General features: G+C 41.7%; 1 protein-coding gene across 4 annotated transcripts in view; it reads left to right on the forward strand.

The window, feature by feature from the left end:
- Nucleotides 1-1,464: 1,464 nt before the first annotated feature.
- CD34 (CD34 molecule) overlaps nt 1,465-19,933 on the forward strand; it is a 67,168-nt gene continuing 48,699 nt past the window's right edge. For 3 of the 4 annotated variants that reach the window (XM_083172837.1, XM_083172835.1, XM_083172838.1), the window contains exon 1: nt 1,465-1,696. In XM_083172837.1, the coding sequence (XP_083028963.1) occupies nt 1,621-1,696 (76 nt within the window). In that variant the 5' untranslated portion in view covers nt 1,465-1,620. The remainder of the gene's footprint in view (nt 1,697-19,933) is intronic. The other variant, XM_083172834.1, reaches the window with a different exon arrangement.

The raw sequence follows: 19,933 nt of genomic DNA on the forward strand, positions 1-19,933 counted from the left end.
GTTATAAGCTGCAGAACATGGCGACGCGACGCAAATTAGAAAAACCGTAAAAGTTGCTGTTTTTTTTTTTAGTGGTAAAACATAACGAAAACTATATAAGTTTGGTATCACCAGAATCGTAACGACCCATAGAATAAAGATAACCCATCATTTTAAACGAACTATGAACTCCTAATAAACCGTAACCAGCGCAAAATTGTGGAATGGCGTTTTTTTTTTTTTTTACCCCACATTGAATTATTTCCTGATTCCCCAGAATATTATACGGTATAGTAAATGGTACCATTACAAAGTACAACTTGTCCCGCAAAAAAAAAGCCCTCATGTGTCTATATAGCCGGAAAATTAAAAAAGTTACGCTTATTTGAACACAAGGAGAAAAAAAAAAAAAAATTAACAAAAAAGGCAATGTCGGGAAGGGGTTAAAAACCCAGAAAATCAGGTCCCATTGGGTCCCATCGCATGCCTTAAGTTAAGGCATGCGATTGAAAAATCGGGCGCCCAGATATTACACAAGTACCGAAGATTCTCACAACTTTCGTAACTTTTGCCATTTCTCTTTTATACATATTTCTATTGCTCATGTTCATCTTACTCATTAAGTTGGGGGATAAGCACTGCATCATTATAAAGCCAGTGCCTGCATGTGTATCTAGTAGTGGATATGCATGTCAGGATGGCAAAATCACAATGCAAATACTGTACACAAGCATTATCTACATGACAATCCCAACCTGTCATATACAGAGAAATGCAGAAGCCTTATGAATGCATAGAGGAGTTGAGTCTGAGAATTGGGGGCATTCCCTTCCTGTTCTGTTTGGCACAGAGCTTTTTCAGCACAGACGGGTATTTTTTTACATCTGGTCAACAGATGACGTTGTGCAGTATTTGTAATGCAAGGCTCCAGATCTTGTTCTACAGATTGTGAGAAAGGCACAGTAAGGGGGAAATATAATGACACGCCCTTTGTTAAAACTAAGGCCCCAATTTTAGTAACTTGAGCCATTACTGTTGCAACTGTTACCAAACAACAATAATTCTATTGTTCGTTAATGTGTGATAAAAAAACTAACTGTATATTTTATTGTTGTGTTAAAGTCTTATATATACTATATTGTGTTTATGAAAAGTCAAACTGAAATACTTTTCAAACCCTAGAAAGAATAATATTAAAATATTCAGACAGTAACATATTTTCTATACTAATTCATTGTTCTTTGAATAATGGAAAAAAAATACTACACCTAGTATATATTACACAACATTACTCCAAAAAAGTATAATCAAAAAGAGAATTCTGATTGATGAGAGATTCTCAGCTTGCACAATATAGTAATTCATTTTCAGATAAATATAATTATTTCAGCTGTAGAAGTAGATTCTCTGGCATGCAAGACTCATTCCTCCCCCTACTTTACGTAATTGCATTTTAAGGGGGGTATATAAACATATCATATGAGTTATGGGACACTGGTAACTCCACCTCACTTCTGCTTGGAGCTGAAACACACTCGCCTCCCTCTGCCGTTCTCACCCTACACATCACTACACTCATACAGAACACAGGATCTGGTCCCTCTGCTGCACTAGTGACTGCTTCCAGGATAACATCTAAAGATGCTTCTGTGCAATCTCAGAACTGTGATAAAGTGGCAAGTTCTGTTTGGGATCCTAAGCCTCCTGACTCTGGGTGGTGAGTAGACACACATGAATTGAAGCATTTATGATCTGGGCTCTGGCTAGTACTGGAATGCTAGAAAGCATTTTACACAAAATGTTAGCAAAACAGGTTCATGTGGAGCATTTCTCAAATGTGCAACATAAATGTGTCCAGTAATGTATATTGTTCTTTTATACATACATATTCAGAGTAATGCATACAATTAGAGCATCTGTTACTGATTAATGCAATTACTTTTGTTGTAGTTGTATCTCATTATTTGTTCCGCCTAATGCAATCCTATGTACAAATGTTCATGTTGACCTCTTTCTTATGTATTACATTGTGACTATGGATGGTAAAACTGATGCACAGAACAGTATGATTTCATCAATTAATTATACAGTCAGAATGCTGCAGAATGTCACTGTGATGTAACCATATTTAAGGACCTATGCATATATACAGTATATGTATATATTTATCATATATAATAGAAAGATAATGCTGCTCCTCAACTCTATGGGGGGGAATCAAGTGTGCTGTGTACCGGTGGAGCAATTCAGCTGTTTTGCTGTTACATTATATATATCAGATACATTTGTGTATCAGATGCCATAATATGTCAAGATATTACATTTGTATATAGAATATACATTTTAAAAGCATTTACATCAGGACATATTTTATGACAATTGTTATCTGTTTCTCCATGCATCACAATATGGGCGCAATTCTGCTCATACAGTACTTGGAACTTGGAAAGCGGATATTCCTCCACATGCCAAGTTGTACAGTATATGTATCTATAGGATACCACAGTCTTTATGTATGTCTTTGTTTAAATACTGTATCATTATTGGTGAATTGTTGCGCCAGCAATATCCTGCTGGAAGACATCAGCGCGGATATCTGCATTTGCAAATTGGAGAAAGATAAAGAACCAATCACTCCTAACAGTGTTGGAGTCTTGGATGGTACTATACTGTATTTCTCTTCATTGTATTGCTCTCCAAGGATTGATACATCTCCCCCTACCTTTGAGCCTCATTCTGCTATGGTTTTGAAGATGGTACACGTACTGTATTACAGTACATCGCAATGAAGGTACAGTATCTTTGTTTTAGGAGCAAGATCAATGACCCCCATAGAGGGATAATAGAATAGGTAGCGAGTGTAGCATGCCACTGTGCCCGCAGCATGGTGAGTGCAGCGAGCCCGCAAGGGGCTTCATTGCGCTCACCCCCTGTCTGAGTCCGGGTAGTCAGGATTCCGACGTTGGGCTAATGACTGCCGGAATCGCAACTGTTCATGTGTAATACTGTACCACACCCACCTAAACACATACTGCTCAATTAATACATATCAAATATATAGAATAATATTACAGTATATAGACAACATTTATAATAGATTTATAATGTGTCTAATGGTTTAAATAATTCATGGGCATTAAGCCTTTTGCACAGATCTCTGGTTTCCAGGTCCTTAGCTGTACGTAAGCCATTAGCCTTCCACCATACATGAAAATCAATTGTGACTTTATAGGGGAAATATGCGGATGACCAGCGGTCAGGATGCCAGTGGTCAGACTATCGATAGTGGCATCCTGTAGGAAGGATTCCTGTCAGAAGTCAGGTACAGATGGAGGTACAGATGGAGCCACCCTCGTTATTGCCAAGCGCTCGCCAGACCCCCCTAGCTAGCAGAGGGAGGCGGTGTGCAGGCCGGCGGATGGGGATGCACATGTGGCTCATGTGTTCGAGCATCTCATTGCCGAGAATGGGGCACACGAGCATCTCATTTGCACGTGCGCCCAATTCTGTCGCACGGGCACTGGCTGGCATCTGGCAATCATTGTGCCATCTGTAAGGATACTTAAGGCCCCCTTACACTTGTCCAACTTATTGTCCAACAAGTTGGACCTGATTGACTCAAAATTTATCAAGATTTATCCTATGTGCAGTCGGATCAATCTCTTGCAATCTCTTGGTTATACCCAATGGCACAGGATTGTGCATTGGGTCCTACACATCAGGCACATCAGATTTTGTCAGACAGGCACATCAGATTTTGTCAGATAAATTGACACAATCCACCTGAATTGGGTCAAATCTGACAAAATCTCACAACCCTCCCATCCCATAGCCTAACCCTAACTCTCCCCCCCCCCCCCTCAGAAGCCTGATTCTAACCTTACCCACCAGTGCCTAACCCTAACCCAAAAACCACACCGCCTAAACCTAACCTTAGCCCTACAGACCTTCTTAAATTTGTCCATGCAGAACTGGATAGGAAAAGTGGGTGCCTTCCAGCAAAACATATGACAGAAAGATGGAGAGTCCACTAGACTACACACTCTAATTCTAAATATAATAAGAGGTGCTTCACAGAAAAAAAGGTATAATGTAAGTGTACATTCTAAGCACTAATATCCCTTGCAATATGGACAATTATAATAAACTCTGCAGTTTAACATGTAGTTGTACCTGTACTCAACATGTACTGTACCTTCCATTACCAGGTGATCTTAGCAGGTGGGTCCCTGACATTCCTAAGGTTCATGTCCTGTGCTCTGCACTTGAACCTTATGCATATTAGGGAGTCACCTGATGAGTTCACCTGGCTTAGATATGTAGTCCCATATTTTGGGGGCCAAAGATTTTGATAGGAAACTCATTTTTCTCTTGTATTAAAATGCAGAGTTTATTATATTATAACAGAAAAAAAAAATTTTTTTCAAAAGATTGCTAATAAACGTATGAGATTTACGTTTATAAAATAATTGTAAACTATGCCTATTTTACCAAGTTCAGAGCATCCTCCTAAAACGTAATAGTGTTTGAGGATGAACAGCCAGGTTACTTTAGGTCTGTATGTGAGCTTTATAATTTTTTATTAAATCCTGAAATTATATTTTACCTACAAGAGCTATACTGTTTATTGCTACTCATAATACTCATTCTACTGTACTCAATGGGAAATTCTGTAGTTAACACAAAAGTCATCTACATTTACCAAAACCATTTTATATGCATTGAGAGGAAAGGAGTTAAGTTTTACTCATGACTAAATCATTTCAAGTCCATGTGGATGGATATGTGCAAACATTGTCAAGTCTTAAACATTTCTCAAGGAACTCCCTTCCTGTGTAATGTTTCCAATAAGGCAATCTGGCATAGCAGGACACAAGTGTAAATGAATCTGATAAAGTGCCAGGAATTGAGAAGGATCCACAATGGAACAGAGAACAACACTTGCAACCAATTTAGCTCTTCTTTGAAGTAAAGGAAATGTCAGTTAGGCTTGGCACGTATAGTGTCTGCACTGTGGAAACTGTGTTGTACAAATAGCAAGTAATGGTTTATATACTGGGGAAAGATGGGGAGATTGGACCTTCAGAAGGTAAGACCTAGATAAATGTATATAATGTGTATAATTAGTATTAGAAATGTTGGGAACCCATCTAATGAAGTCCACCTGGATGCGGTGGATGGTCCCACATACAGAATTTGCACAAATGTGTGCTAAGACCTTCAATTATACTCCATGTTGATTGTAAGAGTTTATCAAATATATTTTTACTATCAGTGTTCTTATCACCTAGAACTGGTCCTCGAGATCTACCAACAGTCCAGGTTTTCCAGATCACCTAGCTGGTGCACAGCTGTAGTTGTTATTAACTGTCACATTTTCAAACATGCTGCTCTCGTTCCTTCTATAGATCCACAGGTTGTATGGAAAAACATGGGCTGTTGGTATATCTTGAGGACAGGTTTAGCCACCCCTGACCTAGAGTGTGCATCAGCATTGTTCTTTTTTCCTGAATGGTTTAGATACTGTAGGCTTTGAAAAAATATGAAACTGATAACATTGTTGTCCTACGTCTTAGGATGTTTTCTCTAAACCAACAATAAGAATATTAGAATAAGACAATCAGATCTTTGATCAAGTTGGGTGGAACGGGAAGGAAGGGGGGATGGCTGCTGGTCCCAAGCTAACCAGATGGACTGCCTTGGATATTATTTCAATTGTGAATGTACCCTTGAGAAAAGTACTCAGCTACAGATCTAAAGCCCACACATCATTACGCTGCCTGCTACCACCATACGAAATGTGGTGGCAAAATATAACATATTTTTGAAACATCTGTTTTATGCTGTCATTTGAAAGAACAAATGATAAATAATGGTTCCATAATAATATATCAAAATCACATTTTCAGAAAAAGGAAACAAGTCTGCAAGTTAGTTTAGGCAATGTGCTAATAATAAATTGTAATAAATTATGGAGTCTGTCATGAAATGGGAACGTTAGACAGCACTGCCTAACATATTATACATATGTGCACGCCTCATTTGCTTCCATACTATAAAGTGAAATTCCAATGAAGATAACAAAGATAGGATAACACACAAGGCAAACCTTCTAAAAGGTACAAGTGAATGTGTTTCCTGTAGCAACCGATCAGATTATGTCAATCATTTCCAGTGGTGGCCCGTACCTTTTCTGGGGAGGGGGGCAGCCAGGGTACCACGATGCAGGCACCCCCCCCCCCCCTGTCGCCCCGCGGTCCCTGCAGAGTTCCTGGTGCCTGTGCTCTGATGACAGGCGCCGGGACTGGCGCAAGCGCAGTAAAAACCTCTGTACTGCGCATGTGGCCATGTGACCATAGAAGGAATCATGGTCCCGGCACCTGCACAATACAAATGACAGGCCCCAGAACCAGCACATGCGCAGTACCTATATAGGTACTGTGCATGCGCAATCAGCGAATTTGCACCGCAGCCCGCAGAATGGTGTGCCGGAGGAAGGGAACACCTCAATGGGACTGCCTTGGTGACTGGCAGGTCAGACTTCCAATAGGAAGTTACTGCCAGTCACAGTGAAGCCAGTGCAGTCTCACAGACTGCATCTGGCTTCACTACAGTGGCGGATTTTACCTGGAGGGGGCTGCAGCCCTGCAATAGGAGAAAATTGCCACTGATCATTTCTCTATTGCAAGTTATGACATTTTATTTACAGCCTAAAGCTATATACACATTAGTAGACTAGCGGCCCAGCCTATATAGATAATTATATCGGTAGTTTTGCTGGTCAAATAAGACCGTTACAGATATCGTTCAGTGATGTCACAATATCTGTGGCTGTGCTTGCCGTCGCTGATTAGCTGCATGCAAAGCGTTGATAAATATCCCCTATTTGTTACAAGCTTATCAATGTACATTGTAGTTCAGAAAAAAAAAAAAAACTGTTACTAATAGCCAGTGTTGGACTGGCCTACAGGAGTACAGGATAAACCCTTGATGGGCCCTCTTCAATTCTAAATTATGCATATGTTACCCTATACCAGGCATGGGGAACCTTTGGCCCTTCAGCTGATTTTGAACTACACATCCCAGCATGCCCTGTTACAGTTTTGCTATTTGGCCATGATAAAACTGTTGCAGGGCATGCTGGAATGTGTAGTTCAACAACAGCTGAAGGGCCAAAGGTTCCCTATCACTACCCTATAGTGTACAGGACTATGGGGAATTCTCTATAGTGCATTTTATTCTGTAAATCTGGTACACCATCATGATGTATTAACATTAACAATATATGACAATATATTAAATTATCTGTATAATTTCTATAAAGTGTTTGAATCATCCAGATTGAGGTAATTTATTCAGGTGACATGGAATTTGATGCACATTTAAGAAACTGGTAATTAATAAATAGTCATTGCTGATACTCCGTGATAAGAAATTATAATTACCTGGACCTAGTTCTGACCATATATATATATATATATATATATATATATATATATATATATATATATGCCCCTAAGCTTTTTGTGTTCTATTTTTTAAATAATTTGCCAAAATCAAAATGAGCATTTTTCTGTTGCTATGGTTTTGGAAAGTTTGTATTAATGTGACATACAGTAATACGGACAATGAGCACGACAAACCTAGTGTTGCCCCTCACACATTCTTTTGTCTTATCAGTGAAAACTCAGACTAGTTAGATGCCTGATGAGAGAGGATACCATGCCAGAGTGATGTCATGGTGCAGACTGGCTTCCTATGTTTATTCTCGCATGCTTTTGAACACACTGCTCCCGCATCCTGTCTGGCACTCAGTGAAAAAGGGACATATTTTATCAGTTGTTTCCAGATGGCAGAAGGTCCCACCCTGCTAGTTCCTTCCACATGTCATAGTTTAATACTATATGGCTAATTTAGAACAGGCTCTCGGGTTACAGCTATTGTGGGACAAGCTAAAATGATCTGATGTCTATTTTGGATCTTCCAACTATGACATTCCATTCTATGCTATTAAATACTCAGATTCACTACACGTCAGTCTAGCTCAGTAACTGGCACCTAATATACTTTAAAGGACAACTGTCCAATACTCAACACACCCACACATTTCCCTTAATTTCAGCATAAAACAGCTTAAGCACTCCCAAGTAATGTAGGGGGCATGAATTTCTCACAATAGTGTATCCACACCCCAGCGGTGCTTTAAGAGAGGAGGAGGCCCATGTGCAGCCTCCTCAGTTCGGACCCCCTCCTCTCTGCTGGGAGCAGTGCTGCACTGCACAGTGCAGTAGAGTCTCAGCACTAGAGCTCGCAGACTCTACTGCACATGCAAAGACATCCCAATAAATTGCACGCTGGACATTTTTTCTCCAATTCAATTCATCACTGGACTAGAGGGTAAGTATTAAAAATGGGTGCAGTGTGCGTGTCCCTTGATGGCTAACCTTGACACTCCAGCTGTTGTTGAACTACACATACCAGCATGCTCTGCTTCAGTTTTGCTATTTGGCCATGCTAAATCTGATGTAGAGCATGCTGGGAAGTATAGTTCAACAACAGCTGGACTCAGGGGCCCGTGTAAATATGCCACTGTTTAGGAGCAGCGAATCGGCACTGCAAACGTGCACGGGGGCGTCCTTCAGCCAGGGACAGAATTGTGTGATTGGTCCACTCAACAGGTAGAGTAGACTGGTGGGAGAATAAAATAGTCTGCCCAAAGGATGACGAGAGCAGCAAGACGTCACAGTCCATGTTGACTGTGTCGTCATTCGAGTAAAAAAACTGTGAAAAAACCCTTGTTTGACTGTTGACCATGCCCATGTTAACCTAATGCTTGTGTCGACCTAATGACATGTCAACCTAGACCCACGTCGACCTAGACCCATGTTGACATTGCTGCATGTCAACCTAATGATGTTGACCAAATGTTTGTCGACCTAACTGCTGTAGACCTAATGATCCATACCCAAGAGAGGTTTAGTTGACCCGGACCCCCCTGGGGCCCCACATGCATGGCTGGGCCATGGGTAAATAGGACCTGCTTCCCCTCTCTCTCGATACCAATGACCATGCCCACATCCCTATCTCAAAATACCCCTTCACACGAACCATGATGTCTCTCAGACCTACACATATCCACACGCCCATGCATCTCAAACCCTCCCCACCAGACTGCTCCACATGTCTTTCACACCTTCTCTACTTATACGTACCACCCAGATTTTACAGGGGTATTGCCAAATCCCTCCGCTGAAAATTAGAAGATATTGACCTGATAGACGTAAAACTTGTTTTAGTCATGTTTTGAATAAACATGAGCTGAGATAAGTTTACAGAACTGAAATGCTAAGAATCTCTGGTATGTCCAAGCATCTATGTTAGTTTTGACAAACTAATACCAACGGGCACTTAAATCCTAGGAAAAAGCACCCATAAAAGTACTGTATTTATTATGTGTCGTTTTTCTGTGTTCTTATCTTACATTGGGTCATGTGGAAATAAATGTGCAGTTTGCAGTTCTTGCATATCTATCCCTTCAAAGTGTAGGACAGGCCTTCTAGATAGTATCAAAGACTGCACGCCGCATAGCAGGAGTAATAAGGTATTATTACTATCCATTCACCTACAGTGCCTCGAATTTTAAATGGAACATGCTTCTATTGACGTCTACAAATGAGGCCCACTGTATTGGATCCCTTGCTCGACCCTGTCTGAGATGTCAGCACGAAGGAAAATTGCCTTTGTGCTTACAAACATGTGGAGTTTAGAGTTGCATGTTGTACTTCAGCCTGAGTTGTACTTCAACTATAATTGTATGACTCTTCAAAGGTTTTTTCCACCAATGTTGTGTCTCAAATCAGTTGCTCCAAATCTGTGTGCCTACTTTACTTACAGTAGGAGCAAGTTTCATCTTTGCTCATTTGTCCATGGCTAGCCATGGCTTGCCATGGCTATTCTATTGTTCTCAGCTGCAATACAATACGTATTGCAGCTGAGAACAATAGAATAGCCATGGCTAGCCATGGCCAAAGGAGCAAAGATGAAACTTGCTCCTACTGTACAAGTCAGGGATAGTATAGCGCTCGCCTCAAGCGGGTTTCTGTTATAGCGGCTGGTCTCTGGGAGAGGGCTAGTCTCCTGCAGTCATCAAGACAAAACAAGGGTGCTGAGACCTGCGCTCTGTAATGTTTGTGCACTAGTTTTGTACAAATCAAAAAAAGTGCAGTACTGGTTCTATTATATCTGTGTATTTATTTATTTATTATGATATGTTTAACCTTTTCCTGCAGAGTGGAGACTTTGGATTACATTTGGAAACCCCGCTCTAAAAATCCTGTGTTTGCCACTGAAATTGGTACCATACTCAGTGGCTAGGGGGATGTGGCCTGCACCTGGGTGTCACTCACTGAGGGGTGATGCCAAAATGCCAATCAGTTCCTATCTCTCATGTGTTTGAGAAATGATAGTTAGGATCTGATTTTCTGGAGCACTATTAATTATAATCAACGACGTTTCTCACTCATTGATAAATGGGCCCCTAAATGTAAGCCGTTTTTGCACAAAACTGACAAGTCCTTACACAGCTACATGCAGAAGCCAAATGCCTCACTTAGCACCTTGAGACACAAGCAGATCCCATACCCTGAGAAGAGAGGTAGAGCACCCTCTGTTCAATAGCACCCACAGTGGGTATTTCTGCAGCTGCAGTGAGCTGTTAGTGGTGGTGAAGAGCAGCGGGGGGGTCACAATTGCAAAGACATTATAGAAACTGAATCACTTCATGCTTGGGAATATTTTTTTGATATGTGGAATTAATAAAGATTTAGAAATTAATAAATTACAACAATTATTTTCAATGATATTTTTCTATTCAAAGTAAATAACATATTTGAGATGACAGAAAACTGTTGTCCAACATTAAAAAAACATCCAGCAAAGCAAACTGCTGAAGTGCTGCAAATCACTATAATTTCAGCAAGGCATAGAGACTCCTGGAGTGACTGTACCAACATGTTTAGCATGTGTGTGTGAGGTTTATCTGAGGCGATGCCTACAACAAATATATACATTAGTCTTCTATGATCCAGGATATTAAACTGTGGCCTAGGTCTCCGAGCTATGCTCAACATATTTTACAGAGAACAGCACATCTACAGTCAGTCAACAACATCCTTCCACTAGTCTGTGAACATAAAACAAAACTATAGAAAGATGCATAAGACAAACAAAGCAACAAGTCACAGTGATGCATTGCAGGGGCACAGCAAGGGGGGATGACAAGAAGGCCACGTGCTCCAATGAAGAGTGCCAGGAGGGTGAGCTGGACCCGCTGGTCAGCTGTCACAGAGCATTGCAGTACCTACCGGAGATCTGCAGGGACCAGACACAACAGATTGCTGATATTGAAGAGGTGAAACATAAAATGGCAAAAATACTAGAAGGCTTCAATGGCAATATTTTTTTTCCTAAGATGATAGTTCTATTAAAGATGGGATGTTGACCATAGGAAGCAATATAATGCGTATTTATTTAGCACCTTCTAGAAGATAATATATTGAATCTGATTGGTTGCTTATAGCAACATCCTATCATCATTAGAACGCCAACCTTAGTAAATAAACCCTGATGAGTTTAAAATTTTTTATGAGCAGTGGAAAATTAAAACTTCAATTGGAGAGAACTGTAGGTGACTGCAGTCTCAAAATTGTAGAAATAAATACAATATTTTTAAGTGATAAATTCTTGTTTCTTTTGGATATGCTCTCATTATTATGTTAGCCTATATTATTTTAGTTGGAACATATACCCCTTTCACATCGCAAATGCCGGGTCGCACCAGAGATTTGAACATAACGCAAGCGGCCGTATCGCCAATGGTTTCCGACTGCGCATGTGCAGAGGTCACTCTGCGCACGTGCAGGCGGTTTCGCCGTACCTATTCTTTACACGCCGCGCAGGGGGCGGAGAGGGGCGTGAAGGGCTACTTAGCCTCATTACCCTATGCATACGCCCCGCGTTTCATGGGCGTTCCCATGCAAACGCAGGGCGTATGCATGGTAATGAAGCCGTGACGCATGTGTAGGGGGCGGGCATCTGACATCGCCGGATGTCAGCTGCCCGCCCCGATACATGATTTCATACGGACAAGTGTCCGTGTGGTCTAGGGTGGCGGGCGCTGGTGGAGCGTGCGGCCCTGCATTCGATGTTCGGCGACCATCGAATGCAGGGGCTGCTCCCAAGATGGAGGAGGCGTATCCCCGTCCACTTTCATGCGGACCGCCACATATCCTCGTACGGACGGAGGTGGCGAACCGTATGGAAGGCGGGGATTCGCCTGCACGGTCCTGGCCGCATATTCTGATCTGGCCGCACAGATCAGAATAAGGGCCATTGTGAGGTGAAGCTCCCTACCAGGTCGCTGATGGCATATGGGGGAGTGGCAGAACAGCATTGGGTCATCGGGGGCGGGGGAGAAGGCAGTGCTTGGAGCTCATATTGGGCCAGATTCTCTAAGCTTCAAAAGTGATAAAATAGAGAATGATAAACAACCAGCCAATCAGCTCCTGCCTGATATTTTTCAAACACAGTCTGTGACATGGCAGGTAGGAACTGATTGGCTGGCTGTTTATCACTCTCCATTTTATCACTTTTGAAGCTTAGAGAATCTGGCCCATTACCTCCTCATTTTAGTGCAGTGACAAATAATGTGCATATACAGTATAAAGGCTCAGACAGCGCAGAGTTCATTGTAATTCTTTTTTTCTGTCGCAGATATACATTCTGCATACATAATAGAGGACATCAGAAATAGACATTTGATATAGGGGTATATTTTTTATATTTGCACAATGTAAGCATCCCCTGTATATATGATGAGAGTTCGATAGAAGATGTAGATATCTGAGATACACTAGATTTCACAATAGATATGTCCCACAATAGATTGCAACAAGCCATGGAATCCTGGATGGCTGATGCGTGCGTGGTGCACCTGCACAGCCGGGAGCACACTAGATGCAAGTATTGAATATTGCGATTTCCGAAGATAGTGACAAAGATGAGGGATGTCTCATCTGTATCTGCTCTACTTCTCCATTTTCAATCCCATTAGCAACCGTCACAGGTTTCTATAGTGGCTACTATAAACTCATGTTTGGGGTTAGGCTTTGTAACCTATGGACACAAAGCATACCTTTTTCCTGATGAGAGGTCATTGCAAGGAATGACCTCTCCTATGAAAGCCCCTATCCTTGGGTGTATTTCTTCCATACAGGTGGAGCATCATTTCTTATTGCTATAAATAGTGGCAAAAAGAAATTAAAAATAAGCTTGTTAGTACTGGAAAATCAGACACAAAATAAGTTTACATAGGTTTCTCTGTGTCACACATGTAGCTGGAACCCACTTGCGGAACTTAATCTAGGTACACACTACACAACATACAGTATTGGCCAATCCTGCAAATGGGAATGGATGACAAGGACCATTTTATATTGTATAACCCCATTTTTTGTGTTGCATATCAGATGTGTGACTGCAGTGATCCCAGATAGGCAGATCGTGCCTGTCCTGTTGGCACTACAAGTATTTATTTTTCTATTTTACATGGCTATGTCTCCAATGATTAGGCCACCTCCCAAAAAAAAATTTATTTGGGCTCGGCAGATTTCTCTACAACACTGGTAACCGTACTGCAGATCACGTATTGTGTGCGCAATGTGACGTACAGAATAATACCAACCTATACTATTGGTATTTTGAATGTTAAATTCAGTATATTGTAGTTATATGTCACCCTTAGGTTCAGTTATGTGGTGAGGGACAGAAATTGCTTGTTATGCCACATATGTTACCATTGTTATCCACAAGCACTCGTTTTGCGAATTACATTAACCATTAATAATTGAAATTGGTCCTCCTGGAACACCAACCTGAGTCACACCTGTAAGTGGCCTGAGGCACCTTAGAGTGCCAAAGCACCATGGGCCTTGTTCTGGTTCACTCTTAGGGCTTTTTTCTGGTTGAGTCGGATGGCTCCGAATCCGGACGGATGGCCGATGGCTGGTGTTTGCGCATGTGCAGCGGCATATCTGCGCATGTGCAAACACCGTGCATGTCCGAATACGGCGTGAATTCTGTACAGAAAACGATTGGTTGGAACAATCCGAACACAGGGTGGAGAGGGGCGTGAAGGGCTATTTGGGCTCATTACCATATGCGTATGCCCCGCGTTTCATGGGCGTTCCCATGAAAACGCTGGGCGTACGTATGGTAATGCGGCTGTGACACACATGTATATATGACATTGCCGGATGTCAGCTGCCCACCCATATCCCTGCTTTTGCACGGAGAAATGCCTGAGTGGTCTGGAGCACTCTGTGCTGCCTGACCACTCGGTCCAGCATTCGGTGGTCGGCGACCATCGAATGATGGGGGAGGTTCCCAGAGATGGAGGAGGTGTTCACATGAAAAATCCACTTGCGGTCTGTTCGGTCGGCTTCTTACCGCATTTGGACGGTGTGAGCGATCCGTATGGAAGGGGGGCCTAAGAACACTCGGTTCCTGACCGAAAATATGCATCCGACCGATTCAACCAGAATAAGGCCCTTAGAGGCAAATTCCTTCTCAAATGAACAAATCCATGTGCACTGCAGGTGGGGCAGATGTAACTTGTGCAGAGAGAATTAGATTTGGGTGAGTTATTTTGTTTCTGTGCAGGGAAAATACTGACTGCTTTATTTCTACACTGCAATATGGGTCTCAATTTGAAGAAAATCCCCACCCAAATCTAATTCTATCTGCACATATTACATCTGCCCCACCTGCAGTGCACATGGTTTTGTCAATTCAGAAGAAATTTTCCTCTAAGAGTGAACCAGAATAAGGCCCCATGTTTGGGTTTGGGAACCACTGATTTATTCATTTAGAAAACTTTTGGTTAGTTTGTAACCCCTTTGAGTCCCAACATCTCTGTGAGAGGTAATACAAATATCTGATAAAAATATCCAGCATCACTCATTTGTTATAAAAATTAAAATAAAAAAGTTGTGAAAAAACGATTATATAAAGGTAAACATTACAGGTCATTATGAAGAATAAAAATGATTGCTTGGCAATTTTCACACCTATTTTGACAAATTCAGTCAAAGGGTTAATAATACTGATTATAATACTAGTGTATAAATGTATAACTTGGCAGTGGATGTTCAATATTACAGCAATGGATTGATATATCCTTCTGACCTCTGCCTGAGGCAGACAGCGGTTGTATCACTCTGTGCTGCCCGCCCCACCTTTAACCCTCTCTCACTGTGAGACCGCTGAGTCTGCAGCTCTCCCAGACCTGGCTGTCCATTCCTTCCGTCACGTCACCACCATGCCTTAACTATGAGCTTTGTTTTGGATTCAGTTTAATCTCCCCGCTAAGAAAACAAATGTGCATTAAAAACACAACTGTAAGATTAGGCACAGAGCTCCATCATCGAGATCTAGGCCCATCAGAACAAGGACATGGAAAGTCAGACACTACTGTATCTACATACTGAAAAATGCGTATGCTACTCTACATAACTGCATTCAATTTAATATAATAGAATTGCTATTTTTATCTAAAGAATTAGTTGAATTATTATTAATATTCTATGCTGCTGTCTGAGCTCTTTTAAACCTAGCTGTACAAGTCATAGAGGATTAATGGTGGCTGCAGGAGGGTTACGCAAAGCCAGGGTTGCCTACCCTACCAAAAGGATCCCCCTCCTAGCCCCTCCTGGAGAGCTGTCCGGCCCCCCTGGAGGTTCGTGGGTCAAATGACAGGAATCGCACAATTTTAGCCCCGCCCATTGCAGTGCAATGCCTAAAATAACGGCATTGCATGACAGGAGCGTGGCTGAAATGACACAATCGCTTTGACCATGGATTCGGTATGAAATCCCGACGGTCAAAATCCCGACAGGGTCAAAATCCTGAATGGGTCATAAAACCGACAAGGACAAAATCCCGACATTTTTAAATACCAACAAGGACAAAATCCCGATATTTCAAATCCCGACATGGTGAAAATACCAACATATAGAATGTGCAGGTGAAACTGTCAACATGACTTTGGGTCGACAGGTCACGAGGTCGACATCGGTTTTTTCACTGTTGACACAGTCGACATGGACACAGTTGGAGGTGAACCGCAGCCCCTCACATCGCTCGTTTCACTAGCAATGCTTCGGGCACACTATTTTATTCTCCCTCCACACCCTAGTGCATGGTAGGGCATGAAATACCGTGTGTCGGCACATGTCGGGTCAAAAAACAGTGAAAAAACCCATGTCGACCTCGGGACCTGTCGACCCAAAGTCATGTTGACCGTTTCACCTGTACATTCTATATGTCGGTATTTTAAAGGTCGGGATTTTGTCCTTGTCGGTATTTTAAATGTCGGGATTTTGTCCTTGTTGGGATTTTGTCCTTGTCGGTATTATTACCCATTCGGGATTTTGACCCTGTCGGGATCTTGACCATCGGGATTTTTACTGCATCCCCTGACCATGCCCCCAAGCAAGTCGCCCCTCCTGTGGCTCCACCCCACCCCTTTTCACTCCCAGAAAAGTAGGCAATGCAAAGCCGATGTTCCACAGAGCTGAGTGATTAACTGCAGACTGTGCATGTACTGTGTTTGCATTGCACATGCGTCAAGGCAAACTTGTGCGCAATAACGATTCCATAGTAAAATCATTGACAACAGTGACAAATGCAGGATTTTTAGAAGGGTTTTTAAATGCAGTAGAAAATCGTTCACTCTGCAGAACACTGGAACAAGAGTTGGCGTATGGGGGAATGGTAGCAGAATCTAATAATAACCAATTTACACATTGGACGTTTTATAAACTAGATAATGTATAGAATACAGTATTAATATGTAACACTACTATGTAGTATATATGGTGTCTAGTATAGGCTGGATCAAACATTTAAATAGTATATGTGGTCAAAAAAAAAGGTTAAGCACACCATAATACATAAATATATAATAAAACCAGTACTGCACATTCTAAGCACACATTCTCCCACCTTATGGTAAGGCTCATGTCTCTTCTTCCTGGTAGCTACTCTCTGGTCCAGAGCACTGATTGAGCCCACAAATCAACGCACACTGCAAACTTTGTAGAAGAAGATGCTACCACTGGGCATATGCAGCAGTCATGTCCTTTAACCATATTATATACCATTGCTAATGTCCTAATTTGAGCAACTTGTCAAGAGGAGGGGGCTACCGGACAACCGTAAAACCCCTGCATTTGCCTAGAGTGTTAAAATGAGTGGCGGCTCCTACCTGTGAGTAGAAGGGGGCTTCCGCTGTTATGTGCCGGTCCCCACCATCTGCGTGCCGACTCCTGTGCTATAAAGTTGTCAGGTGCTGGGCCCGGTGCATGCGCAGTATCAATGGCAGTTCTGCACATGCCCAAAAGCCTGGCTTCTATGGGTTGCCCCACCTCCCTGTATACCAGGAACTGTAACTGCCGGATGGACCCCTAACTCGGCACTACCTTATTAAAAAACATAGGAAAAACATTCAGGGTGCAGGGGATTGCCTGCTGGGACCTCAGCCCCCCCCCCAGTGGGCGGTCACTTGCAACCCCTACACCCTCCATAGTTAAGCCACTGTCTAATTGTAACAAATATAGTCATTTTGAGAAGTATTGATTGCAAAGTGCTCATGTATCCCCTTTTTTTCCATGCATAGTATTATAACTCTCAGCAAGGTAGCACCGCTCATTAAAAATCAGCTAGGGTGTGCAGTCTAGAGCCCCTCTTCCATAGGTGTTTCTATAATGGACAAAAGACTCCACACAATGATACTGAGCGCTGATTGTATATTCGGTACTGCTGCTGAGCCTGTAGGGGGATTACCAAAACCCATTTTAATTCACAGAACCAGAAAAAGAAAGATAGGAACAGCGCTGTACTGAATATATGAAATATTTAATAAAATTTACACATTAAAATACAATATTTTGGCCAATATAGACACACAAGACACACAAACATATTACAAGAACTCCCCCCTTGGTATTAGAACTGGTCAATTTTGTTATGCATGCAATTGCAGACTTTCATTGCTCATTAACAGAGCCAGTTAGTAGGTTTAGACAGGTCAGAGTTCAAGTCCCCACAAACATGTGCACATTAGTATTGTGGTAATACTTATTGTAATCCAGGGGTATCAGTGGCTTGTAACTTAACCCCTTCATGACAGAGCCAGTTTGTGCCTTCATGACAGAGCCCTTTTTTTCAAATCTGACATGTCTCACTTAAGTGGGGATAACTTTTTTTTGCTTTTACTTATCCCAGTGATTTTGAGATTGTTTTCTCGTGACACATTGTACTTCAAGTTAGTGGTAAATTTTGGTCGATACAGTCTGTGTTTTTTTGTGAAAAATACCAAAATATCGTGAAAAAATGGAAAATTTAGCAATATGCAAAATGTTAAATTTTCTGCTTGTGAGACAAATAATCATACCACTCAAAATAGTTAATAACTAACATAGACCATATGTCTACTTTATGTTGCCATCATTATTTCAACCCCCTTTTCATTTTTTTGGACACTAGGAGGCTTCAAATATGACTAGCAAATTCTCAAATTTTCAAGAAAATTTCAAACACTGATTTTTTTAGGGACCAGTTCAGTTCTGATGTGACTTTGAGGGACTTGTATGTGAGACACCCCCATAAATGATGCCATTTCAAAAACTGCACCCCTCACAGTATTCAAAACAGCATTTTGGAAGTTTGTTAACCCTTTAGGTGTTTCACAGGAATTAAAACAAAGTGTAGGTGAAATTTCAAAATTTCTTTTTTTTTGCAGAGTTTCAATTTTAATAAATTTTTCTAACAAATACAGTAGATTTTACTAGAGAAATGTGACTAAAAATTGATTCCCCCAATTCTTGTGTTTTCAAAAATATCCTATATGTGGCCCTAGTGTGCACGTTGACCAAACCACAGGCTTCATAATAGAAGGAGCACCTACTTGATTTTGGAGCCTCCTTTTTATGAGATTTTTTTTTAGGCACCATGTAGGTTTCTAGGCACCATAAGTGCTAAAAGTTAGGAACCTTCCCCACAAGTCACCCCATTTTGCAATCTACACCCCTCAGGGAATTCATCTAGGGGTATAGTGTACATTTCAAACCCCCAGGGGTTTCACCAATTTTGGTACAACTGGGATGTGAAAATGGAAAATTACATTTTTTTACACAAACATGCAGTTCTGGCTCAAAATTTTTCATTTTCACAAGGAATGAAGGAGACAAAGCACCCCAAAATCTGTGCACCAATTTCTCCCGAGTACGGCAATGCCTCACATGTGACCAAAAAATACCAGTGGGGCGCATAGCAGGACTCAGAAGGGAAGGAGTGATTTTTGGATTTGGCAGCACAGATTTTGGTGGAATGAATGGTGGGTGCCATGTTGCATTAGCAAGACTCCCAAAGCACCAATACAGTGGAACCCCCCCACAAGTCACCCCATTTTGCAAAGTACACCCCTCAGGGAATTCATCTAGGGGTATAGTGTACATTTCAAACCCCCAGGGGTTTCACCAATTTTGGTACAACTGGGATGTGAAAATGGAAAATTACATTTTTTTACACAAACATGCAGTTCTGGCTCAAAATTTTTCATTTTCACAAGGAATGAAGGAGACAAAGCACCCCAAAATCTGTGCCCCAATTTCTCCCGAGTACGGCAATGCCTCACATGTGACCAAAAAATACCAGTGGGGCGCATGGCAGGACTCAGAAGGGAAGGAGTGATTTTTGGATTTGGCAGCACAGATTTTGGTGGAATGAATGGTGGGTGCCATGTTGCATTAGCAAGACTCCCAAAGCACCAATACAGTGGAACCCCCCCACAAGTCACCCCATTTTGCAAAGTACACCCCTCAGGGAATTCATCTAG

Source organism: Crinia signifera, chromosome 2 (assembly GCF_055691185.1).
Source record: "Crinia signifera chromosome 2, ASM5569118v1, whole genome shotgun sequence".
Taxonomy (NCBI): domain Eukaryota; kingdom Metazoa; phylum Chordata; class Amphibia; order Anura; family Myobatrachidae; genus Crinia; species Crinia signifera.